At 44.4% G+C, this 27,796-nt stretch overlaps 1 protein-coding gene across 1 annotated transcript in view; it reads right to left on the bottom strand.

Moving 5' to 3' along the window:
* Window positions 1-27,796, bottom strand: part of LOC126284516 (Down syndrome cell adhesion molecule-like protein Dscam2) — a 1,260,408-nt gene that overhangs the window by 220,951 nt on the left and 1,011,661 nt on the right. Inside the window, exon 10 of the mRNA XM_049983498.1 lies at window positions 106-259. Within this exon, the coding sequence (XP_049839455.1) occupies window positions 106-259 (154 nt within the window). The remainder of the gene's footprint in view (window positions 1-105; window positions 260-27,796) is intronic.

The following is a 27,796-nucleotide window of genomic DNA, read 5'->3' as shown; positions in this document are numbered from 1 at the left end:
GTTCGTAACATCATCACACATGTAAAAAGAAAAGAAATCACATTGGGACGTCTGCTCCTCGAGAACAGTTCGCAGTAAGGGGCAAGGCGTGAGATGCGTACTGACCTGTGCCCGAGACGAGCGGCGGTGAGAGGTCGTCCATCCAGCAGCCACGTGAACTGCGGGGGTGGACTGCCTGCTGCCGAGCAACGAAGCGAGACCGGTGGTCCAGGACTCAGCGCCTGCTCGATGAACGTGGACTGCAGCTCCGGAACCGTGTCTGGAGAAAGAGAGGCGCTTTTAGCTACCACACTGCCATCTGTTGACTGTGGCGCACTGTAGGGCACAAACCACAGCATTACTCGTCAACAATGGATATTACGATATACGCTTGACATTATTCAAGTGTGTGGGCGATATACTGTAATATGAAATATAGAAGTAAGAGCTTCAAACAGCCAAAATCGCGAAATACAGCTTTATTTTGATGACCGGTTTCAGCAATCTCTAAGTTGCCATCGTCAGTTCTTACGTAAATACACCTGAATGCATCCCTGTCGTCTGCACAACATGCCATGTCACATCATAAAAGGTGATTCCAGGAACATGAACGCGAAATATCGACACGTCAACTGTAAAATAAGGTTTACATAAAATTTCACGCATTTTGCACCAACTAGACAAGCTCATATTCGTACAACAGACTACTCTCAGCCTTCAATTATCTGTTGTGTGAACATGACCGGTGTAATCGGTGCGCCGGCCGAGGTGGCCGAACGGTTCAAGGCGCTACAGTATTGAACCGCGCGACCGCTATGGTCGCAGGTTCGAATCTTGCCTCGGGCATGGATGTGTGTGATATCCTTAGGTTAGTTAGGTTTAAATAGTTCTAAGTTCTAGGGCAATGATGACCTCAGAAGTTAAGTCCCATAGTGCTCAGAGCCATTTGAACCATTTTTGTAATCGATGCAACAGTCTTGACCTTTTATGCAGTCCTTGTTTTATACTTGACATGCCGATATTTCACGTTTTCCATCTGCCTGGAATGATTTTTCATGATGTGTTACGGTATATTGCCCATATGATGGAGGTGGATTCAGGTGTATTTATTGCGCGGTCCCTCCCGCCTGAGTTTCGAGTCCTCCCTCGGACATGGGTGTGTGTGTTGTTCTTAGCATAAATAAGTTTAAGTTAATTGAAGTAGTATGTAAGCCTATGGACCGATGACCTCAGCAGTTTGGTCCCTTAGGAATTCACGCAGATTTGAAAGTTTTCAAGTGTATTTGCATATGATCCGATGATGGCAACATAGATTGCCGAAACAGGTCATAAAAAAAGGCATTGTATTTACCATTCTTGGCTGCTTGAAGCTTTTCTCCTGTATTTGAACCGGCATCAAAGTGTGTCCACATGTTGACTTCTTGTTTCAGCTATGCAGAGGCACTTAACTCATTCGGCAGCACGAGAAAGGATAGTATTAGGGATTGTGAGCAAGAGTAGATTAATTGGTCCTTTTCGATTATTTAAACGAATCAACTAATTATATCGATTAATTGTATCCTAATAGTCTATTATTCGATTAATTTGTAAGTTACGTTTTTATTTTTAGGTGTAAACTGCATTCTCTCAATTATTTTTTTGTGATAAAAACATTTGTTCTAAAAAAAAAAGTGACCTTATCCCACTTATATTTTTCCTTTTCTAGTTAACAATAGTTGCTCAGATATGTGAGTTACAGTAACCATTTTTTATATTTAGCAGGAATATACAGCTATTTAACATTTATTAGTAAAGCCAAATAATATTGTCGTTTTTAACCTTCTACTGTAGTGAATATGCTTACAAGTACAAACATTTTTCAGCGACTGAATTCAGTAACACTAGCTCTCGTAACCAATTGTACTGATTCTTGAACGGCAAGCTGCTGTTGTGTCGTCTGCCTTACAAAGATTTTTAGTAAGTTGGGAAACATATAATGAATATCTTTATTTTAGTTTCAGTGAAACGTAATCGATTGAGTAATTAATTTTTTGTTAAATGTTGTTCTTTGAATTTTTCAACATAATAGGAAATAGACACCAGAGTATTTACGTGATTCTCTTTTCAGAGACGCATAATTAACTTTCACGTGATTCATCAGATTTGTCGGGGTTCTCATGCATTTCACGGTTTTGAAACACAGCTTAGATTTTCGTAACATTTATCATCTTTCTTGACCATATCCACACTGCACTTGGTTTCCTATGTGGCGAGCGGTAGGAACACTAATGCTCCCGGCAACATTGTCGAACATGACCGTTTTAGTGTTCCAAGTGATACAGTATAGGAGGAACAATGTTGCATGGGCGGTCTGACCTCCAAATCTTTGTACACGGTACACTCGCGGTCAACTTATTCTGACACTGTTCTCCTTCCCCATGTGCGCCTTTCAGGGCTGCATTTTGCCTTGAGTTCATTTTTACGGTTGACAATGCGCGACCGCATCCAACTGAGCCGGTGGAGAAGCTTTTGGAGTGAGGGTATATATGACGAAGGGACTGCCCTGCTCATCGAGCTCTTGTGGGATGCGTTGATGAGATGTATTGCAGCAAGTCCACATGCACCAGCGACCATCCGGTTGCAAACCGCGCTGATGGAGGAATTGAATGCACTACGACGAAAACTTCTTAGCAACCCTGCGACCAGCCTGGAAGCAGGTTGGAGAGAATGGAGATCATAAGCCGTGGTACGAAACATGTTCCGCCTTTTGTAATGTCCAGGGCGCAATCAGAAATCGCGGCGACTCCAAAGTACTTGTTGTGTTTCAATGAAAGCGTAATTTCTGTTCGTACCATTTGCGTATTGGTTTCAGCTGCCATCTGCACTGTCCAGTAGCAGTCTTTTTCATGTGTGTCGCAGCTTTCCTCAAACCGTGCTACTAAGCCGTGGCACATCATACGGAAGTTACTTTTGTCGTTAAGTTTTGCAAATTATCATACATTGAAGCGCCAAAGAGACTGGTCGGCCGCTGTGGTAGAGCTGTTCTAGGCGTTTCAGTCTGAAACGGCCCGACCGCTACGGTCGCATGTTCGAATACTGCCTCGGGCACGGATCTGTTTGATGTCCTTAGGTTAGCTAGGTTTAAGTAGTTCTAAGTTCTAGGGAACTGATGACCTCAGATGTTAAGTCCCATAGTGCTTAGAGCCATTTGAACCAATTTTTGCCAAAGAGACTGGTATAGGCATGCGTATTCAAATATAAAGATACGTAAACAGGCAGAATATGGCGTTGCGGTCGACAACGCGTATATAAGACAGCAAGTGTCAAATCGCTTACTGTTACTACAATGGCAGGTTACCAAGATTGAAGTGAGTCTGAACGTGATGTTATAGTCGGCGCACGGGCGATGGGATACAGCGTCTCCGAGATAGCGATGAAGTGCGGTTTTCCCGTACGACCATTTCACAAGTGTACCGTGAATATCAGGAATCCCGTAAAACATCAAATCTCCGACATCGCTGCGGCCGGAAAAAGATCCTGCAAGAACGTGACCAATTCCTACTGACGAGAATCTTTCAACGTCACAGTAGTGCAACCCTTCCGCGAATTGTTGCAGATTTCAATCCGGGCCGTCAACAAGTGTCAGCGTGTGAACCATTCAGCGAAACATCATCGATATGGGCCTTCGGAGCCAAAAGCCCACTCGTATACCCTTGATGACTGCACGACACAAAGCCTTACGTCTCGCCTAAGCTAGTCAGTATCGACATTGGACTGTTGATGACTGTACACATGTTTCCTGGTCGGACGAGTCTCGTTTCAAATTGTATCGAGCGGATGGATATATACGGCTGTGGTGGCAACCTCATTAACCCAAGCAACCTTGAATGTCAGCAGGGGACAGTTCAAGCTTGAGGAGGCTCTGTAATGGTGTGGGGCGTGTGCCATTGGAGTGATGTGAAAGCCCTGATACGTCTAGATACGACTCTGACAGGTGACACGTACGTAAGCATCCTGACTGATTGCTGAATCCATTCGTGTCCATTGTGCATTCCGACGGACTTTGGCAATTCCAGCAGGACAATGCAACACCCCACATGTCCAGAATTGCTACAGGGTGACTCCAGGAACACTCTTCTGAGTTTAAACATTTCCGCTGGCCAGCAGACTGACGTGACATGAACATTATTGAGCATATCTGAGATGCCTTGCAACTTGCTGCTCAGAAGAGATCTCCACCCCGTCGTACTCTTACGGATTTATGGACAGCCCTGCAGGATTCATGGTGTCAATTCCGTCCAGCACTACTTCAGACATTAGTCGAGTCCATGCCACGTCGTTGGGCCGTGGCGTTTTGCTGGCACGCCAGCGTATTTGCAAGTACGAGGGTCACTCCAAAAGAAATGCACACTATTTTTGTAAAAATACAGTTTTCATTCTGCATGTGTGAAAGTTTTACAGCGTGTAGATCGTCCTTCCCGCTTGTTGGCAAACTTGGTTCAACCTGTTCCCGTGAATGGCGCCGTGACAGCATGTCTTTAAGATGTTTGCTACACTTGACGTACGTCAGAAACAACGTGCTGTCATAGAATTCATGTGCTGTGAAAACGAGACAGTGGGAAACATCCACAAGAGGCTGAAAAACATATGGAGATGTTGCTGTCGATCGCAGTGCAGTTAGTCGGTGGGCAAGCAGGTTACGTGATGAAAGCAGACACGGCAATATTGAGGATTGATCTCTCAGAGGCAGGCCTCGTACTGCACACACTCCGGACAATGTCCAGAGAGTTAACGAATTGGTGACTGCTGATAGACGCATCACAGTGAACGAATTGTCACGCTACGTTGGGATAGAGGAAGGAAGTGTTTGCAGAGTACTGAAAGTGTTGGCGTTAAAAAAGGTTTGTGCCAGGTGGGTTCCCAGGATGTTGGCAGTGGCTCACAAAGAAACAAGAAAAACGGTATGCAGCGAACTTTTGGAACAGTACGAAAATGGTGTAGATGAATTTCTTGGAAGAATTGTGACAGGTGATGAAACATGGCTCCATCATTTTTCACCAGAGATGAAGAGGCAATCAATGGAGTGGCATCATGCAAATTCACCCAACAAAAAAAAATTCAAAACCACACCTTCTGCTGGAAAGTTGTGGCTACGGTGTTTTTCGATTCCGAAGGACTCTTGCTTGTGGACATCATGCCAAGTGGAACCACCATAAATTCTGATGCATATGTGACGATACGGAAGAAACTTCAATCTCGACTGAGTAGTGTTCGACCACATTGGCAAAAGCATGATGTTTTGCTGTTGCACGATAATGCACGGCCACATTTCAGTCAAAAAACCATGGAAGCGATTACAAAACTCGGATGGACAACACCGAAACAGCCACCTTGCAGTCTTGACCTGGCTCCATGTGACTATCATCTCTTTGGGAAACTGAAAGACTCTCTTCGTGGAACAAGGTTTGAAGATGGTGGCTCCCTTGTGCACGCTGCCAAACAGTGGCTCCAACAGGTAGGTCCAGAATTTCACAGTGCGTATATACAGGCGCTGGTTAGAAGATGGCGTAAGGCAGTTGAGAGGGATGGAAATTATGTGAAGAAATGAAGATATTGTTCCCAAAGGATGTGTCTACACACTGCAAAACTTTCAAACATGTAAAATGAAAGATGTATTTAAAAAAATAGTGTACATTCCTTTTGGAGTGGCCCTCGTACGTCGCTTTCGCATTCTTATCTTTGCTTGTGACGCGCACTGAGTCTTGGCTGCCTGATCCTTGCTGGAGGATTATCTAGAGACTCTCACCAAGGTCAGGACAGTTGGCATTCGATGTTACCTGAGGCCGGAGTGCGCTTGTAGTGGAGCAGGAACCGACCACGTGCCTGGGGCAGCCTAGTGGAGAGCCTTTCCTGGCGCCTGCGAGGAGGTTTGTTGCTGCCTTGGTTTACGTGCTGCTGGTTCCGGACACGGCTGTCTACGGTCGTTCGCTGCCTTACTGGCGCCTGCTGTACCCGACGCAAGCCATATCGGACGTCCAGAGAAAAGTTAAGTGAGACTGTACTTAGGGCGTGTGTGTGAAAGTGTTGAGGGCTGCTGCCTCATTTCTGGTAACTGTAAGCGCATGGATGTTCCCATGGAAGTAAAGGTGTGCCTATGAAGAGTTCATGTTGTTCAAGACAGGTGCTAAACTTCAATAAAATCCACGAGTGTGCCTCTTCCAGCTCGTGGGAAATAGTTTTTTGATGTAATACGTAATCAGCTGCAAAACGTGATGTGTTTATCAAATATACCGCATTCGAGTGTTTGGTAGCCTTAGCGTAGTGAGCCCCAGAAAAACTTACAATGAATTTTTCAGAATTGTGCTCGTTAGTGTTTTCACTGAACAGATAGATATTCAGCGATCACAGGCCCTGCAGACCACGCGCTGCTTCCACGAACTGCCTCCATTCCTTCCTGTTTTGTGCCCGGTTCCTCCAGGTGACTTCAATTCCCAGGGCTGGTAGGTCCTTCGCCAGGTCGTCCATCGAGCGCTGCCTCGGTCGTCCTATGGGGCGTTTGGTGTTTGATTTCCCCGCTAGTGCCATCTTCGCCTGTCTTCCATCTGGCACACGGGCTACATGGCCCACCCATTGCATTCTTTTGCTCTTTATCTTCTGCAGGATAGTTGGTTGTCGCATCAGAAGGTAGATTTCCTCGTTTTTCCTCCTCCATTCTCCGTTATCTAAAACTGGTCCCCATACCTTCCTCATTACTTTTCTTTCAAATATTAATAGTTTTTCCCTATCTCGCTTAGTCGTGCTCCATGTTTCTGAACCGTACATTACTGCTGGGCATATCACTGTGTTGTAGATTTTCATCTTAGTGTTCACTGAGATCGATTTAGAATCAAGCGTCTCTCTGAGGGAATGCATGCATTTCGTTCCCACTGCTATTCTTTTCTTGATGTCCATTTTTATGTTGTTGTCCGTGGTAAATTACGATCCAAAGTATTTGAACTGGTCTATTCTCTTGAAACTCCTGCCATCTACCTCAAGAAATTCTACCTCCTCTTGTCTTCTTCCTAATTGCATGAACTCTGTTTTATCTTGATTCACCTTGAGCCCTACTTTGTGTGCATAACTGTCCATTTTCTGGTACATTTCTTTCAACTCGTGCTTTGATTCACTTAATAGTAGTATGTCATGTGCATATGCGAGACAATTGAAGTTACCGTCTATAAGAGTTCACGTAATTTAATTTTGAATAAGACTGGAGTGCCCGCTGGCCTTGCTAGTAACACTAAGTTTTTTTTTAATCTCTTAAAAGCAGGCAATTTTCCTTATTTGCGCTGTTGGTTGTACCTTGCCTTTGTAATTCATACGTAGTGGGGAAAAGGCAGTGTGCCGTTTTATTAGTGAATAAATTATCCTGTTTTTCAGTATCTTTTGGTGGTTGCTTCCATTGTCCCTGTGGATCTGTTATGTGCGCTTGTTAAATGTTACAGCTGGCTGACTGGTGCTTTGGAGTAAACGCTACCTTTCCACCTAAGAGTGTCGGGGCTGTGAAACCCAGGGTAGCGGGAGGTGACTCCGGGTCGAAGCTCGAGAAGTGGTTCTTCTCGAACTGCCGGCTTCCCCCTTCCGCCTTGGCTTCTCCGACTTAAGTTTTCGTTCCGCCTTCGAGCGACCTGGCGTCACTCCTCTCTAATTAATTCTGGTGCTAATTATCTATACTTGGGTATTTATTATATTTCTTAAACTTTGTCTGAAGAGCAAAATACAATTGTGAATTAATTTAAGGCGCCAGGCGCATAATTCTTAGTGCTTTTAAAATTTTCTTGTATGTGAGATAGACTTTGTTTCATAAAAGACATTGGTAGCAGATTCACTAAATTTTCGTGTCTTACTGTTCTTATTACCTAAAGTAATCAGGATTAAGATATTGTTGTTTCAAGGGAATTTATATATATGATTGTTAAATAAAACGAGTGATAACAAAAGGAGCCCAGCCCTTCCTACTTGTTTCCCTATTCCCTAGTACACTCATGGTCATAAATTAAGGATAATGCTGATGCATGCTGAAACAACGCTCTGGTGGGCGGTTTGCGGGTTTAAATCACCTCGAGGTATGACCATGCTATGCATTTGACCTGCGGTCGTCGCACGGTGGCGCTGGCAGCAGTCCACATACGCAGAGGTACGTTGGTGCATGTCAGAGTACGGTGCAGCGAGTAAGTGTGCAGACGTTTTCAGACGTGTTAATGGTGACTGTGTGTTGAAAATGGCTCAAAGAACACATATTGATGTTATGAGGGGTAGAATACTAGGGCGACTGGAGGCTGGTCAAACACAGCAGGTCGTAGCACGGGCCTTCCGTGTGCCACAAAGTGTGATCTCAAGATTATGGCAACGATTCCAGCAGACAGGAAACGTGTCCAGGCGCTACAGTACGCGACGTCCACAGTGTAAAACCCCACAAGAAGACCAACATCTCACCATCAGTGCGCGCAGACAGCCACGGAGTACTACAGGTAACCTTGCTCGGGACCTTAACGCAGCCACTGGAACAGTTGTCTTCAGTCTACAGACGACTGAACAGACGTGGTTTATTCGCCCAGTGACCTGCAAGGTGCATTCCACTAACCCCTGGTCACAGGAGAGCCCGTAAAGCCTGATGTCATTGGAACAGTGGTCCCAGGTTATGTTCACGGACGAGTCCAGGTATAGTCTGAACAGTGATTCTCACCGAGTTTTCATCTGGCGTCAACCAGGAACCAGATACCAACCCCTTAATGTCCTTAAAAAACGGCTCTGAGCACTATGGGACTTAACATCTATGGTCATCAGTCCCCTAGAACTTAGAACTACTTAAACCTAACTAACCTAAGGGGATCACACAACACCCAGCCATCACGAGGCAGAGAAAATCCCTGACCCCGCCGGGAATCGAACCCGGGAACCCGGGCGTGGGAAACGAGAACGCTACCGCATGAGCACGAGAAGAGAGCTTTAATGTCCTTAAAAGGGACCTGTATGGAGGTCGTGTTTTGATGGTGTCGGGTGGGATTATGATTGGTGCACCTACGCCCCTGCATGTCTTTGACAGAGGAACTGTAACAGGGACGTCGTTTGCGCCAGTATGTCCGCCGTTTCAGGTCTGCAGTGGGTCCCACCTTCCACCTGATGGACGATAACGCACGGCACCACCGAGCTGCCATCGCGTAGGAGTACCTTGAAACAGAAGATATCCGGCGAATGGAGTGCCCTGCTTTTTCTCCAGACCTAAACTCCAACGTCACTTCAGGAGTTCCGACAGGCACTGGTGCAAAAACGAAAGGCTATACCCTAGCAGCTGCTCGACCACCTGATCCAGAGTATGCCAACCCGTCGTGCGGCCTGTATACTTGTGCGTGGTGATCATATCCCATACTGGTTTGGTTCAAATGGCTCTGAGCACTATGGGAATTAACATCTGAGGTCATGAGTCCCCTAGAACTTAGAACTACTTGAACTTAACTAACCTAAGGACATCATACACATCCATGCCCGAGGCAGGATACGAACCTGCGACCGTAGCGGTCGTGTGGTTCCAGACTGAAGTGCCTGGAACCGCTCGGCCACCGAGGCCGGTTATACCATACTGACGTCGTGGTACATGAGCAGGAAACAATGGCATCTTGTAGCACTTGTGTTTGCGGGACGGTTTTCTCAACTTATCACCAATACCGTGGACTTACAGATATGTGTCTTGTGTGTTCCCTACGTGCCTATGCTATTAGCGCCAGTTTTGTGTAGTGCCATGTTGTGTGGCACCACATTCTGCAGTTATCCTTAATTTATGAGCATGAGTGTAGAATAACGTCTTAGTCGTGTTGCGGCATCTCTGCGTGCTCGTGGGGGCCCTACATGATATTAGGTAGGTGTTCCTGTTTCTTTGGGTCTTCAGTGCATATCAACACATACTGTTAGATACGCAAGTAGCCGGAGAGCGGTGCGCACGCACGAGTTCCGGATCATTGGTGAACGGAGGAAGCCGCCAGGCGGGAGAGTCGCCTGCGCAAGAGCAACCCAATTTAACGATAGGAAAATGAGATATGACAGAGATTGCGGACAAGGCAACACAGCAAAACAAGGACAAACAACCTAGATGTCAACGAAGCGCTGTGCTATGCCGTCGCTGCCACAATGATGACAGGGCCAAAAGCATCGGAGAGACAATCCAAGACGTGAATAGAGGGTGTAACCGGGTGACAAGCAGAGAAGTTGTCAAATTGTTCAAATGGCTCTGAGCACTATGCGACTTAACTTCTGATGTTATCAGTCGCCTAGAACTTAGAACTAATTAAACCTAACTAACCTAAGGACATCACACATCCATGCCCGAGGCAGGATTCGAACGTGCGACCGTAGCGGTTGTTCGGTTCCAGACTGCAGCACCTAGAACCGCACGGCCACTCCGGCCGGCGAGAAGTTGTCGAAAAGCCCTTGTACGACGGAAATGCATCAGACAGTACCAAGCGCGAACTCTGAACTGACGGGTATTGGCCACCGTACTCATGTGGCGAGATGTTGCCGCTCTGCCCTCTAGCCTCTATTTTCTTAGTACACTTCCTTCTTAGATATACGGGTGATCTTGGACTTAGCAATGGATTTAGTGTCGGCGTAATTCGTGCCAGTAACCGCAATTATACGATTGTGAATATTACTGCTTAAAACAGTTATTTATTTTACTTGAGTTAAATTATGAATTTGTACGGTGAAATGCTAAAATTTCTTTTCGGCTTTTCTTATGAATCTGTGCAACATAAATTATAAAGTCCGTTAATAGATCGCTTTCAGCAGTTCAGCCGAGTTGTTGAAGTCAGTTTATACAAAATGTTTCGACGACGGACACAGCCGACTTCTTCAGGCGCAGCAAGCTGAGCTATTACGCCTACTCGCTGCCTGGAGCCCAACTACAACAAGGAATCTAAGCCTCGGCTGAACATCCAAAATCAGACTGTTATCCTTAAAAAGGAAGCAACTAATTATTTTTGATATAAAATATACTACTATCTGGGTGTTCGCTGAGAACTTGTCTTATACTTGGAGTCGCTGGGAAATCCTACGTTTTTTAGAGGTTTCCTTTAAACACTGTAGGCAAACCCGCGGTGACTGAGCTGAAACTTCATTTCTGCTGATCACTACGTCAACGGATAACAAGGTATAACCTTCCTCGTCCCGCCACCCCCACCCCTCTTCCACAAGCCACCATTCATTTACATGCTTCACAGACATGTGTTGCATCCTTCAACACTACCTTACTTTTTTTCTGTAAGTAGCAAATATGGCACGCAATATTTCGTGGTTGAGAAAGACACAACGGCACTTCATAGTTACTCTCCTAACATGGTGCTGGTGGAGCTGCCTCAACAGTTTAATTGTTAGTAGAACAGTAATGAAATATTTCAGGTTATAAGATTTGCTGTTTGACCTTTCCTGTTTACCAAAGACTCATTATCTTCCAACGCAAGGACAAGAGTTGGCATCAGAGCTAACACCGGAGCTAAATTACAGTACATTCGCTTCCATTCTTTCAATTTAATCTAATTAAATCAGAAGTGGTGCTCAGCCAGAGCAAAGTTTGCTCGGGCTCTTGGCTTTCCTGGCTGCGTGTCAGAATCGATCGGCTTTAAGAGGAGGATGACGTCCGGAACTCAACTCCTTCCTCAGGGCGTGAGGCAAGAGATTTCAGCGCTCTCTGCAGCGGCCGCTTCTCGCTGCGGATTGCCTGTCACACGGATAACGAGAATGATTCTGGGAGAAAATAAATGAGTTGAAATCAGACTCAAATGTCGCTTCATAGGTTTCAAACGACTCCCTCTGAGAGCTTTTATGGTGTGTTCAGTATTTCTGCCACCTTTCGAAACAACGTTGGAAGTTTTCGCAGGGAAAACCATATTGGGAAATGTTTACCTGGACGGATGGAGGACCTGCAGCTGTCTGTCATCTTCGATAATAATGGTGCACCCTCAGTTGGAGTTCGAATGACACATTTCCGAGAGGTGGGTTGGTTGTGATGGTCCAAAGCATGGCCCTCTCAGTCTCCAGATGTCACACCATTAGACTACGTTTTGTTGGATTTCAAGGATCGCGGTGACATAGTGCCTGTCAATGATGTTGGTACCCTTCGCATACGAATCAATGAAGCAAGTAGAACTGTTAATGATGCAATGCTGAGTTGTACATGGACAGAACTCGAAATGGACAGAACTCGAATGTCGCCTTAATGTTCAGTGAACGACGAGTGGGCAACACTTCGTATGTCTGGCATAACAGAAAAAAAACATTGAGAGGTGCTAAATGTTTTACGAGAAACCACGATGCTCGGTCTCTCATAGTTTCCAAGTTGTTATTTGTTTTAAAGGACTGCGGGACGTTATGAACAGCTTGTATAAGAAAGTATCAGTGTTTGCAATCTAAAATGGTTGTTAGTTTTCAAATGCTATTTTGAAGACGTACTCTACAGGTGTCGGGCAACGGCCTTGCCGCAGTGGGTACACCGGTTCCTGTGAGATCACCGAAGTTAAGCGCTGTCGGGCGTAATCGGCACGTGGATGGGTGACCATCCACGCCGCCATGCGCTGTTGCCATTTTTCGGGGTGCGCTCAGCCTCGTGATGCCAATTGAGGAGCTACTCGACCGAATAGTAGCGGCTTCGGTCAAGAATACCATCATAACGACCGGAAGAGCGGTGTGCTGACCACACGCCCCTCCTATCCGCATCCTCAACTTAGGATGACACGGCGGTCGGATGGTCCCGATAGGCCACTTGTGGCCTGAAGACTGAGTGTTTTTTTTTCCTCTAATGGTGTCATTGTGCCTTGACACAAATTATGTGCACATTGATCCTTATATTTTCTTTTGCTATGTGTTAGAAGAAGAATGGGTAGCTCTGAGGGATGTAGTAGTGAAGGCAGCAGAGGATAAAGTAGGTACAAAGACGAGGGCTGCTAGAAATCCTTGGGTAACAGAAGAAATATTGAATTTAATTGATGAAAGGAGAAAATATAAAAATGCAGTAAATGAAGCAGGCAAAAAGGAATACAAACGTCTCAAAAATGAGATCGACAGGAAGTGCAAAATGGCTAAACAGGGATGGCTAGAGAACAAATGTAAGGATGTAGAAGCTTATCTCACTAGGGGTAAGATAGATACTGCCTACAGGAAAATTAAAGAGACCTTTGGAGAGAAGAGAACCAAGTGTATGAATATCAAGAGCTCAGATGGCAGCCCAGTTCTAAGCAAAGAAGGGAAGGCAGAAAGGTGGAAGGAGTATATGAAGGTTTATACAAGGGCGATGTACTTGAGGACAATATTATGGAAATGGAAGAGGATGTAGATGAAGACGAAATGGGAGATACGATACTGCGTGAAGAGTTTGACAGAGCACTGAAAGACCTGAGTCGAAACAAGGCCCCCGGAGTAGACAACATTCCATTAGAGCTACTGACGGCCTTGGGACAACCAGTCCTGAGAAAACTCTACCAGCTGGTGAGCAAGATGTATGAGACAGGCGAAATACCCTCAGACTTCAAGAAGAATATAATAATTCCAATCCCAAAGAAAGCAGGTGCTGACAGATGTGAAAATTACCGAACTATCAGTTTAATAAGCCACGGCTGCAAAATACTAACGCGAATTCTTTACAGACGAATGGAAAAACTGGTAGATGCAGACCTCGGGGAGGATCAGTTTGGATTCCGTCGAAATGTTGGAACACATGAGGCAATACTGACCTTACGACTTATCTTAGAAGAAAGATTAAGGAAAGGCAAACCTACGTTTCTAGCATTTGTAGACTTAGAGAAAGCTTTTGACAATGTTGACTGGAATACTCTTTTTCAAATTCTAAAGGTGGCAGGGGTAAAATGCAGGGAGCGAAAGGCTATTTATAATTTGTACAGAAACCAGATGGCAGTAATAAGAGTCGAGGGGCATGAAAGGGAAGCAGTGGTTGGGCAAGGAGTGAGACAGGGTTGTAGCCTCTCCCCGATGTTATTCAATCTGTATATTGAGCAAGCAGTAAAGGAAACAAAAGAAAAATTTGGAGTAGGTATTAAAATTTATGGAGACGAAGTAAAAACTTTGAGGTTCGCCGATGACATTGTAATTCTGTCAGAGACGGCAAAGGACTTGGAAGAGCAGTTGAACGGAATGCACAGTGTCTTGGAAGGAGGATATAAGATGAACATTAACAAAAGCAAAACGAGGATAATGGAATGTAGTCAAATTAAATCGGGTGATGCTGAGGGAATTAGATTAGGAAATGAGACACTTAAAGTAGTAAAGGAGTTTTGCTATTTAGGAAGTAAAATAACTGATGATGGTCGAAGTAGAGAGGATATAAAATGTAGACTGGCAATGGCAAGGAAAGCGTTTCTGAAGAAGAGAAATTTGTTAACATCGAATATAGGTTTATGTATCAGGAAGTCGTTTCTGAAAGTATTTGTTTGGAGTGTAGCCATGTATGGAAGTGAAACATGGACGATAACTAGTTTGGACAAGAAGAGAATAGAAGCTTTCGAAATGTGGTGCTACAGAAGAATACTGAAGATAAGGTGGATAGATCACGTAACTAATGAGGAGGTATTGAATAGGATTGGGGAGAAGAGAAGTTTGTGGCACAACTTGACTAGAAGAAGGGATCGGTTGGTAGGACATGTTTTGAGGCATCAAGGGATCACAAATTTAGCATTGGAGGGCAGCGTGGAGGGTAAAAATCGTAGGAGGAGACCGAGAGATGAGTACACTAAGAAGATTCAGAAGGATGTAGGTTGCAGTAGGTACTGGGAGATGAAGCAGCTTGCACAGGATAGAGTAGCATGGAGAGCTGCATCAAACCAGTCTCAGGACTGAAGACAACAACAACAACATGTGTTATTATGAAAATTGTGCGTACTTTAAAAAAAGTCGGGAATAAAGAATTAGCCTTTAGAAACTATTACAAATAACTTTAATGTGCAATGGGCTGATAATAACGAAACGAAGGAATTCTTTTCGAAAGTGCACACTGTGTAGTGTGACAAGCCTGCATTCTGCTTGGAGTTCTGTTCACAAGAGGGTCGAAACGTCCTACTCTCCGAAGGCGGCCTTCCTCAGGCCGTTCTGTGACGACACGATGCATTTTCCAACTGGTCCCAAGCGCGTACCATCAAATTCACGTTAGCAGATAACTGTGCAAGTCCGATACTGAGGTTGGGGGCATCATGAACTTTTATTGTCCATCTTTAAATTTTTCTCATTGAAATTTTCACCTGGACGTTCACGTATAACTAGTGGTCTGCGTGCCAGATAGGACTGCTAGATCAGCAGAGATTGTTTGTTGTTCTTGCTGATCAACAAGCCCATACGCACTCCTTTTCAACAGCGAATGAGGAGCGTGGGTGATAAATGATGTGTTGTCTGCCGACCGTTACTGAAATGTTGGCCCGCGACTGGACATTCTCTCTGGCTCCAGATTTCAGCTGGAAAGTACGTGAATTACGAGGATCGTCCACAAAGTAAGCTCCGTTTGGTTATATAAAGCAAACGTCTACAAATACAGAAAAAATATTTATTGTAGAAATATCTACAACCGTTAAACTACTTTTCTACTGAAACGTCCCCTTTGAAAAATTATATAAGACTGTGCTTTAACTGACTTTCAAAAGTCCCTACAAAAGAATGGCCCTGACTAACATCAACCTATACGTTTCACAAATCACTTACCTCACAAAAATCTTCGTTACTCGAACTACTGCAATACAGCGAGCGCCACTACTGCCAACTAAATAAAAGATTCAAACTACTGAAGGCACTAACTACTGATAGGCATAGTTAGCAAATGAAGGATTTTGATAGAGAACAAACAATGTATTTACCTCAATAGTGTTCAAAAGTGATAATATATATAGCAGTTCATAACATCCAGTCTTACAAATTTCAAAACTCCGCCCTTTCTCTCCCCACATCCACCACTGCTGGTGGCTCACCTCCAACTGCGCACGCTACGCGCTGTTAACATCCAGCTGCACAAGACTACAATGGCGAGTATTACAACAATGCCAACTAGCCACTGACTGCACACAGCACAGCCAGTGATTTTCATACAGAGCGCTACGTAGCGTTACCAATATAAAAACCTAAACAGCTTACTTACACTACAAAGCTTCCGAAATTTTGTAGGCACTTGTCATAGCGTGGTACAAGTTTTTGTATGCCTTCTTGATACAAGGTTGGCGCCTGTGTATTCAACCATGTGCTAACATGTTCTTTGAGCTCCTCGTCTTCGTTGAAGGACAGATTTTAGGTGTAAGAAGAGCTGAAAGTCGCTAGGAGCGAGATCTGGTCTGTACGGAGGATTCAAGTGTGTGAACCAGTTCATTCAGTAACCACAGACGGGCGTCCACTTCGTTCTTCATCGTGCACTCGATCACGTCCTTCATTGAATAGTCTGACTCAGCTTTTAACCGTTGAATCACTCGTACCATTTTGTTCGTAAGCCTCGCATATTTGCCGATGAATTTCCTTTGGTTTAATTTTCTTTGCATTTAGAAAACGAATCACAGGTCTTATTTCACACGCGGCGGCATTTTCAATTAAGGCTGACATTATAAAGAAGCCGTACAAAGCACACGTCGGCGGCAGCGATCTGAAAATGGCGTACGTGTCTTCTCCTTGATTGCCGTGCATGCTCAGAACTGAGATCGTAGCGCTGCCGCGGATAGAAATAAAAACGGAACTTACTTTGTGGACGACCCTCGCATATCATCAAATCCTCTCTCTCCTTTTTGTTTGGACACTGCTTTTTTAAATACTTCCCTTTGTTGTCTTTTCGTTTTATGACTACACACCCAACTGTAGCGCCGCTAACGCTTTAAGGGGGGTAGAACGTCAAACGGGCCGACTTGGAGCAGGAGAGGCATCACAGGACATTTTAATTTCCAATGTCTATACTTTTACAAACAAATTCATAAAACTTTATCAGCATCACCAGGAAGGATTCAGGAATCACACTTATGGCAGTGGAAGTTCGAAAACATAACGAAGTAATTTTTTTTACGTGTGTAATTTTATCATTTTTTCATTTACTATTGGCTGCATTTGTTGCTAAAGGTACACTTTTCTTCATAAGTTAGAGAGATTCTTCGATGAATTTTGCACAGCATACATACCATACCTACAGGTGTATGAAACTCTAGAATTTATTTATTTTATGAAAAAACGAATGAGCTGTTATATTTTAAACTCCATGTTTAGAAAAAAACACATATTTTATAGTTAATTACCTCAATTTTTACCACAGTTTTTAATAGATTTGGAAAATTGTAGAGTTTTATACACCTTTAAGTATGGTTTGTATGCTGTGCATAATTCATCGAAGCATCTCTCTTACTTATGAAGAAAAGTGTACTTGTAGCAACAAATGCTGCCATTAGTAAGTGAAAAAAGGTGAAATTTCACATGTAAAAAAATTTTTGTTATGTTTTCGAACTTCCACTGCTATGAGTGCGAATTCTGAATCCTTCCTGGTCATACTGACAAAGTTTTATGAATTTATTTGTAAAAGTATAGACAGTGGAAATTAAAACGTCCTCTCCTGCTGCAAGTCGGCCCGTTTGACGTCCTATCTGTGTATGTAGGTACGGTGGAGTATTGCATTAGCCACCGGTAGTGGCTAGCATAGCATGACGTCAGTTGGGCTAAGGCAACAACTCTGTTGATTTACTGCGAAATGGGTTAGGCTCGCTCAGTGTTTCCTGCCAACACAGCAATAATGCACGCTGCAGACAAGGTGATTTCTCCATAGTCTGGGATTCGGAGGTTTTGCCTAGTATGTGACTAGAAACGGCACGTTGGCATAACAGGTGTGCTGGTATCGGGAATAAATAGTCGCCGATTTCGTTGCAGAATTATTCATACGCCAGCAGTTTGTCGGGACGAAAGGCCAATGCCAGATGAGGGATGAGGAAGCGACATGTAGCCATCAGCAGGAGACACAGGTTCGCGCCTCCATCGTGGTACCAGCTTGCTAGACTGTCAGCCGCCCCCCCCCCCCCTCTCCCCCCTCGACTCGGTCACACGCCAGGCACAGCAACCGCCTTCTGACAACGCAGTGGGCCCACGCCCTTGCTGCACACTTCAGCTGCCCTTGTGTGATCATTCATCACAGAGAGGGGTACTTGTGAAAGATTTCTGCACGTCTCCACGTGCAGCTGACACTAGTGCTGTGGGTCACGCGAAGGTGGTGCGTGCCAGGCACCGAGTGCAAGCGTCAGCAAAGCAGGGTGCAAGCAATTCACTACTCCCCATTAAAATTGCTACACCAAAAGGAAATGCAGGTGATGAACGGGTATTCATTGGACAAATGTATTATACGAGAACTGACATGTGATTACATTTTCACGCAGTTTCGGTGCATAGATCCTGAGAAATCAGTACCCAGAACAACCACCTCCGGCCGTAATAACGGCCGTGATGCTCCTGGGCATTGAGTCAAACAGAGCTTGGATGGCGTGTACAGGTACAGCTACCCATGCAGCTTCAACACGATACCACAGTTCATCAAGAGTAGTGAGTGGCTTCTTGTGATAAGCCACTTGCTTGGCCACCATTCACCAGACGTTTTCAATTGGTGAGAGATCTGGAGAATGTGCTGGCCAGGGCAGCAGTCGAACAGTTTCTGTATCCAGAAAGGCCCGTACTGGACCTGCAACATGCGGTCGTTTATTATCCTACTGAAATGTAGGGTTTCGCAGGGATCGAATGAAGGGTACAGCCACGGGTCGTAACACATCTGAAATGTAAAGTCCACTGTTCAAAGTGCCGTCAATGCGAACAAGAGGTGACCGAGCCGTGTAACCAGTGGCACCCCATACCATCACGTCGGGTAATACGCCATAATGGCGATGACGAATACACGTTTCCAATGTGCGTTCACCGCGATGTCACCAAACACGGATGCGACCATCTAGATGCTGTATACAGAACCTGGATTCATCCGAAAAAATGACGTTTAGCCATTCGTGACCCCAGGTTCGTCGTTGAGTACACCATCGCAGGCGCTCCTGTCTGTGATGCAGCGTCAAGGCTAACCGCAGCCATGGTCTCCGAGATGGTAGTCCATGCTACTGCTAACGTCGTCGAACTGCTCGTGCAGATGGTTGCTGTCTTGAAATCGTCCCCATCTGTAGACTCAGGGTCGAGACGTGGCTGCACGATCCGTTATAGCCATCCGGATAAGATGCCTGTCATCTCGACTGCTATTGATACGAGGCCGTTGGGATCCAGCACGGCGTTCCGTATTACCGTCCTGAACCCACCGATTTCATGTTCTGCTGACAGTCATTGGATCTCGACCAACGCGAGTAGCAATGTCGCGATACGATAAACCGCAATCGCGATAGGCTACAATCCGACCTTTATCATAGTCGGAAACGTGATGGTACGCATTTCTCGTCCTTACACGAGGCATCACAACAGCGTTTCACCAGGCAACACCGGTCAATTGCAGTTTGTGTATGAAAAATCGGTTGGCAACTTTCCTGACGTCAGCACGTTGTAGGTGTCGCCACCGGCGCCAAGCTTGTGTGAATGCCCCGAAAAGCTAATCATTTGAATATCACAGCATCTTCTTCCTGCCGGGTAAATTTCGCGTGTGTAGCGCGTCATCGTCGGGGTGTAGCAATTCTAATGGCCAGTCGTGGATTATGTTGCGAGCAGCTGTTCGCTAGGAGTGTCCTGAATCACACTACTGGCCCTCTTTCTGTGTGTGGCGCGCGTCGTCGCCCAGCTTCCACTCCATACCGACACAGCGCTGATGAATGTGTAAAAAACAAATTTACGGATTTCCAGCATGCTGGGATGTTAAAAAGCAACAACTTGTGATACTATTTCAGTATGATGAATAGCCAAATTTGCAAAATAGCTCTTTTTATTACTTGATGATGACTAGTTATTCATAACACATTCTCAAATCGTCCATTCAACCAGAATAAATATTAATCCACATAACAAAATATCGTGACAGTTACTATCCAAAGAGTACATTACAAGTAATCATTGAGACAGCGATTAAGGTGATGTTTTTGCTACGTAGAGTAATACTTATTCTAATTGAATGGTTATGAATAAAAATGCGAAACTAGTCGTCACCAAATAATAAAAAGAGCTGTTTTTGCTTGTCATTTTCAAATAGAACATAAATTACTGATCTTAACAGCTGCTTCTCTCTGGCCCCCATTAGTCTGCCTATCATCAGCCATCAAATGTTCGACATTCTGACAACTTAACTACTTCCAGGGTTGGCTACACAACCATGTTTTATACATATTAGCCACATCTGTCAGTTGTGACAATAACACAGGTGTACAAATTTATGCTATGCAACATTTTTCTTAATCTTTTCAGATGATTCTCATGTTTTTTGACATGATAAGAACAGAACTAATGGTTTTCTTCATCACATAAACTGTTTCTCACGAAGTAATGAAAAAGGGCCAAAAAATCATACAAAACTCATACATTAAAAATTTTTATTATAAAAACCATGATAGAATATTTAAAGCTTTTTGTAGGTAACTGTTTACGCTGTTAAGTAATTATTTCAATTAGTAAAATAAGGCTATATTAACAGTACAAGGAAGTGTTAAGTTCTTCCGGTCTAACAAAAACGCAAAGAACTTAATGCCTCTTCTGTTCTCCGCAAGCCTGCGTGTCATTTTCTTCTGTGTGCTGACAGGAGATATTCCCTGTATAACATTCAACAAGAGTCAGCAATCATGCTGGCATCCCATCTGTCCTGTTAATTCCACTCCATATGTTTAAAGTTTTGGCGGAAACTTTCTCCCTGTTCCTCACCACACACATCCCCTACATTTTCCAGAAAACAGCTGACGTGGGAGTCCAGAAGGTGCAGTCTCAAGCTCATTGATGTATCCAATACTTGCTATCCAGCATTTTTCTCAGTAATTCTCAGAACCAAGATCATTGCATTTGCTGAGACACATGTTGGCATCTTGTATAAAGGACATCCAAGACCATGTTTAACTTTCATTCATTTTGTTTTCAAATGTTACCTCTTTCATTAGTGTGAGAACGTCTGGGGTGACGGAAACCCTCTTCGTTCGACTTAGATTCTCGTAGCTATGGGAACGTACTAGACACTTTCTTAAAAGAGGTACCAACTTTTGGTAAGACTTTAATAAATTGTTTATTTATATCAAGTTTTACGTGAAGGCAAAAGCTTTTTTTGTGGGATCCATCTTTAAATCGCATAACACATACTGGCGTTCTAACTGGCCAGATTACAACATAGCATGCCTTTTGCACGACTGTTCCATTTGCATAGGAAGGAGGAGTTCTTCTACACACCTGGAACCACTCCATGCGGGGCCAATGACTTGTGCTGATCCCAAGCTTTAACCAAAGTACGCAAAATATATTTCTTTGACAAAGTCTGAGATCCTCCGCTGCTAAGTTTGCTACAGATGTATCAGAAGTGACCAAGGAATTACTATAGCCTCTTGAGGCCACGAAATTCACAAAAGCAGGCAACAGTCGATTTATCACCCGATGCTGAAGATTGCGTGGCAAGAGATATGTGAAAAAAACATATATGCCCCAACATCATAATATCACCAAAATATACAGGTAGCTGTTTTATAGCCAATAAAAATTAAACTTCATTTGTATCAGGTTACATTGTAGAGATCCACAAAGAAATAATGGCGTAATTATAACGACTAAATTGCCACATTTTGCTTACCTCACAGAAATTCTAAATTTATGTCAGAAATGCATGTTACTGAACACTCAAAGTTCTTTACCTGAAATCCGCGCGCAAAAATACACCAGAAAAATTGTTTACCTTTCAGAGAAAATGACATTGTCAACAAGTGTTATCTATGTACAACATTTAAATTCGTTTATAGCTAAAGGAGAATAATATGGCACGCTTATCTACGTGTAAAAATTAAATTACCTTCTGGTGCAACAGAAGGAGTATTACTTTCAACTACAAAAAACTTAAACCTACCACTGCACCATATGTGTCCGATTTGTCTTCTGACGTGCTTGGTAAATGGGGTCCTTGATCCAGGCAATGCGATTCTTCGTTCCGTCTCTGTTCCGTTCTAGCGGCCGCTCTTGCGTACGGTCTCCTTTTGCTGGTCTGTTCTGACAAACTTGCCGTACTCATGGCGATTTAGAATTTGCAGATCATACGGACGCTCCTAATTGTGTATACAACTTATACGTCTGTAGCTTTGAAAAGAGTGGTAACACAGCGGGGGGCCTCTGTACCCCATAGACAGAACTCAGTTGAAAGTTTCAGGATTTCATGCAACCAATCGCCGTTTTTCCTTTAGTTTTTATTTATTCATTACCGGTTTCGAATCGCCTGGCGATTCATCATCAGATGATACAATTTAGTTTCGGTGTATTGTGGGGGTCACGCATTGTTTTTATTGTTGTGGCAGGCACTGCTCTGGAAAATATAATATGTTCTTACCAGCATGGTTAAGTATCAAGCGAAACAGGCACTTTTTCACCGATGGCGACTCCCACATCTGGTGTGTCATCGGTGGAAATGTCTCTGTTTCACTTGATAAAGAAGCTGGTAAGCACACATTATATTTTCCTGAGCAGTACCTGCCACAAGAATTAAAACAATTCACGACCCCCACAATACACCAAAACTAATTGTATCATCTGATGATGAATCGCCAGGCGATTCGAAACCGGCCATGAACAAATAAAAACTGAAGAAAAAAAGGCTATTGGTTGTAGTAATTTCTAAAACCTCTAACAAGACAGTCGCAGTGTTCCAAATCCAGAATGGATAAAAGTTTTATATTTTTTAGAACTCAGTTAATTTAGAGTCTAATATATCTTGTCTGTCTGTAATATATGGTTCATAGCTTCTTCTCCTTCACATGTACAAATACAGTTCTCAATCACCCCCAGGTGATGCAAGTGTTTTTTAAAGCGAGAATAACTGAAAATATTTCGTGCAATTGTTGTATAAAAATCCTCTTGACACTGGTTGCTTCATGTAACAACGTGTTGTGTGCTCTCTGTAATGTTTCCGTATGTCGTTAGTTCTTCTTCTCCATTCCTCATCACATCTCTTCGGCATCGTCCTTAAAGTAGTTGTATTTAGTCTGTGTTCTGTACTTCAGAATGACAGGGCACTCCTGAAACTGTGCATTATTCAGCCAGTTGATTGGCCTGTGACCTATGACCCAGATTAATGTGACTCAGTTTTGCTGATTGTATAGCTGACTGAACTGCTGTATAAATTCATAAGCGACTGGGTTGTTGTGCCGCTGTGTAAAATGTTTTTTCAAGATCATGACTGCTGCTACGTGGTCGACGGCGGTTATAATTTTGTCCTCAGTGCATTTTCCCACATACTTGAGTGATTCTGAAATGGCTACTATCTCTGCCATCATAATAGACCTATCAGCAAACAATTTATAATATCCATAAGCACGTGTTGTCTGGTCTACGAATGCACATCCGGTGCAATTTGGGAACTTGACTCCAACTGTACGTCATATTTTGGCGTCCGTCTAGGTATCATTCAGAGTATTTAAACAACGCTACGTATCTTTCAAATTATTTAAACAACGGAAGATCCAGGACTCAATGTAACAATATTATGAAAGGGATAGTTGCTACTCAACATATAACGGAGATGGTGATTCGCAAATAGGCACAATAAAAAGACTGACAAAAAGGGAGCTTTCGGCCAACAAGGCCTTCGTCGAAAATAGGCGCGCGTGCACACACACACACGCACACACACACACACACACACACACACACACACACAGACATACACACACATACACACACACACACACACACACACACACACACACACACACACACACACACACACACACACACACACACACACACACACACACGTAAGCGCAACTCACTCACACATGACCACAGTCTCTGGCTGCTGAAGTGTTGAGCTGTGTGTGTGCGTGTGTGTGTTGTGTGTGTGTCATATCTATTTTAGAACTACCCTTTTCATGATATTGTTGCACTCCATCTTGGATTTTTCACTGTTTGATTTCGCCTGATGGTTTTTCTCGAACCCATAACGCAGTGCTATTTTCCTTTGTTACTGTTCTCTAAAGCATCACTATACTCTGTGTCCGTCTTTCTTTCTCTTCTTTCCTGTGTTTCTCTTGTGTCATTACAAACCGCACTGCACGCTCGACGTGCAAGCCTTTGAGTTTGGCTTCAACAACTAGAAACTATGGCGATGTGTGAGTGAATTGCGCCTGCGTGTGTGTGTGTTTGTGTTGTGTGTGTGTGTGTGTGTGTGTGTGTGTGTGTGTGTGTGTGTGTGTGTGCGTGTGCGTGTGTGTGTGTGTCTGTGTGTGGTGACTATTTTCGAAGAAGGTTGTTTTGGCCGTCCGACATATGATGCGTAGCAACTATCATTTTCATAATATTGTTCAGACTATTTAATTCGATTTCTGCGAGGGACACTGTCAAGCTTCTTTGATGAATTTTGTTTATTAATTTTACAGTATCGGACCCGAGTATGAGAGCTCTATAGGAAGAACAAGCTTCACTACTACATAAACGTGACCCCGTAGCCTGAGCTGAACTTACGCTTCTATGTAAGGGACGATCAAAAAGTTGCCGCTTGAGGGCGTTGCTGCAGCGTATTCGCAAGCCAGTGCGTCTCCGATGCGGGTATATAAGCACAGACATATTGAGTAAGGGGTAGTGTGCCCTTTGAACAGAATGTGTTTGATCGCCTCTAGTACTTCTCAGTATTAAAGTTACCGAATTAAAGAATAAAAAAATGTCCGTTTGAAATACTAACAGCACAGATCCATTTGATCTGCTTCATCGTCCTTAATGCACGTATAATACCCCCTAACAATGCCTAGTTACATCTAACCATCAGCAGTGAAGCTCATACCAAATTTACGCTTAAGTAACCGTTCCTGTACAGCATTTCCACATTAACTGAAGAGGTTTTTACTGCTCATGGAAGCCATTGAAGATCTGTTCAAATATCAACATGTTCCGCCAGCTGACATAACTGACCAGGAACTATGATTTGTTTCTTCAACAATATGTATAAAAAATCCCGCGTGCCCCACGAAATAAACTGAATCATAAATTACTTTTATGCTACAAAATATCGTAATACTATCATGCACATACTATACCAGTGCAGGACCAGTGATGCATGGGCATTGTTGACGTTTGAACAGCAAGACTGTGCCGAGGTATACAGAAAAAGCAGGTAGGCCATTCCGGCCCCAAGCGAGTAAAAAACTCGCAAACGCCCTTGCGCGCCTTGACGTCACGGAGAGGACGCTGTAGTGCTGTGCATTCAGTGGAACGCGGAAGTGGTAGTGTACACCCAATAAAAGTAATTTGTTTTGAGACAGTCATGAGCAAGGGTCACTGCAACTGTGCCGTGGCACATTGCATTAATAATGCTCGAATGACGGCGGGCGTTATTTATCACGTTATTCCCAAGGATGAGCACTTGCAACGTGAATAGATAGTTCGATGCAAACGCAAGGACAAAGTGAATGTGGAGACTGCACGTGTGTGTTCAGCTCATTTTCGGCCTGAAGATTATGAACGGGATCTGAGAAATGAGCTTCTAGGGTTACCTTCAAGAAAGAAGCTATTACCAACAGCATAAACATTCCGAACTGACATGCAAAAGAAATTGCGGAAAGCGGTGATGCAAACGAAAGGGTAAGACGTCTGCACATACATAACACTTTAAATACACTCCTGGAAATGGAAAAAAGAACACATTGACACCGGTGTGTCAGACCCACCATACTTGCTCCGGACACTGCGAGAGGGCTGTACAAGCAATGATCACACGCACGGCACAGCGGACACACCAGGAACCGCGGTGTTGGCCGTCGAATGGCGCTAGCTGCGCAGCATTTGTGCACCGCCGCCGTCAGTGTCAGCCAGGTTGTCGTGGCATACGGAGCTCCATCGCAGTCTTTAACACTGGTAGCATGCCGCGACAGCGTGGACGTGAACCGTATGTGCAGTTGACGGACTTTGAGCGAGGACGTATAGTGGGCATGCGGGAGGCCGGGTGGACGTACCGCCGAATTGCTCAACACGTGGGGCGTGAGGCCTCCACAGTACATCGATGTTGTCACCAGTGGTCGGCGGAAGGTGCACGTGCCCGTCGACCTGGGACCGGACCGCAGCGACGCACGGATGCACGCCAAGACCGTAGGATCCTAAGCAGTGCCGTAGGGGACCGCACCGCCACTTCCCAGCAAATTAGGGACACTGTTGCTCCTGGGGTATCGGCGAGGACCATTCGCAACCGTCTCCATGAAGCTGGGCTACGGTCCCGCACACCGTTAGGCCGTCTTCCGCTCACCCCCCAACATCGTGCAGCCCGCCTCCAGTGGTGTCGCGACAGGCGTGAATGGAGGGACGAATGGAGACGTGTCGTCTTCAGCGATGAGAGTCGCTTCTGCCTTGGTGCTAATGATGGTCGTATGCGTGTTTGGCGCCGTGCAGGTGAGCGCCACAATCAGGACTGCATACGACCGAGGCACACAGGGCCAACACCCGGCATCATGGTGTGGGGAGCGATCTCCTACACTGGCCGTACACCTCTGGTGATCGTCGAGGGGACACTGAATAGTGCACGGTACATCCAAACCGTCATCGAACCCATCGTTCTACCATTCCTAGACCGGCAAGGGAACTTGCTGTTCCAACAGGGCAATGCACGTCCGCATGTATCCCGTGCCATCCAACGTGCTCTAGAAGGTGTAAGTCAACTACCCTGGCCAGCAAGATCTATGGATCTGTCCCCCGTTGAGCATGTTTGGGACTGGATGAAGCGTCGTCTCACGCGGTCTGCACGTCCAGCACGAACGCTGGTCCAACTGAGGCGCCAGGTGGAAATGGCATGGCAAGCCGTTCCACAGGACTACATCCAGCATCTCTACGATCGTCTCCATCGGAGAATAGCAGCCTGCATTGCTGCAAAAGGTGGATATACACTGTACTAGTGCCGACATTGTGCATGCTCTGTTGCCTGTGTCTATGTGCCTGTGGATCTGTCAGTGTGATCATGTGATGTATCTGACCCCAGGAATGTGTCAATAAAGTTTCCCCTTCCTGGGACAATGAATTCACGGTGTTCTTATTTCAATTTCCATGAGTGTAATTGAAACTGAAACATTACCGTAATATAAACGAATTCACATAAATGCAAAGCATTCTGACGCATTACTAAATTGCTTTACGGGAGTGAATGACTAGCTATATTGTACAGGCAATAAATAATGTTGCTCAACTGTATAGGCTTTTCCTCCTGGATACAATAGCTTCATTTGCCGTAGGAAAAGCCGTTATTTTTACGAATTCTCGATATGTTAACTATTTTGAAGATAGTATATAATTCAAATGACAAAATCAACATATTTCGCGTAATTTGTATAGAGTTACTTCTGTAAGAATAGCTGACACTGACCAGTTGACTTCGTAACGTAGTGGTATCGTTTCTGGCTCCCATGTTGGAGGTTATAGGTTTGTATTTGTGCGTTTCCTCTTAAGGGGGGTAGGACGTCAAACGGGCCGACATGGAGCAGGTGAGGCACCAGAGGGCATTTTAATTTCCACTGTCTACACTTTTACAAATAAATTCATAAAACTTTGTCAGGGTCACCGGAAAGTATTCAGGATTCACACTCATAGCAGTGGAAGTTCAAAACAACAAATTCATTTTATTGCATGCGAAGTTTCATCATTTTTTCACTTACTATTGGCTGCATTTGTTGCTATAGATACACTT

The sequence above is a fragment of the Schistocerca gregaria genome, chromosome 1, assembly GCF_023897955.1.
Source record: "Schistocerca gregaria isolate iqSchGreg1 chromosome 1, iqSchGreg1.2, whole genome shotgun sequence".
NCBI lineage: Eukaryota > Metazoa > Arthropoda > Insecta > Orthoptera > Acrididae > Schistocerca > Schistocerca gregaria.
This window is presented reverse-complemented; position numbering and strand designations above follow the sequence as displayed.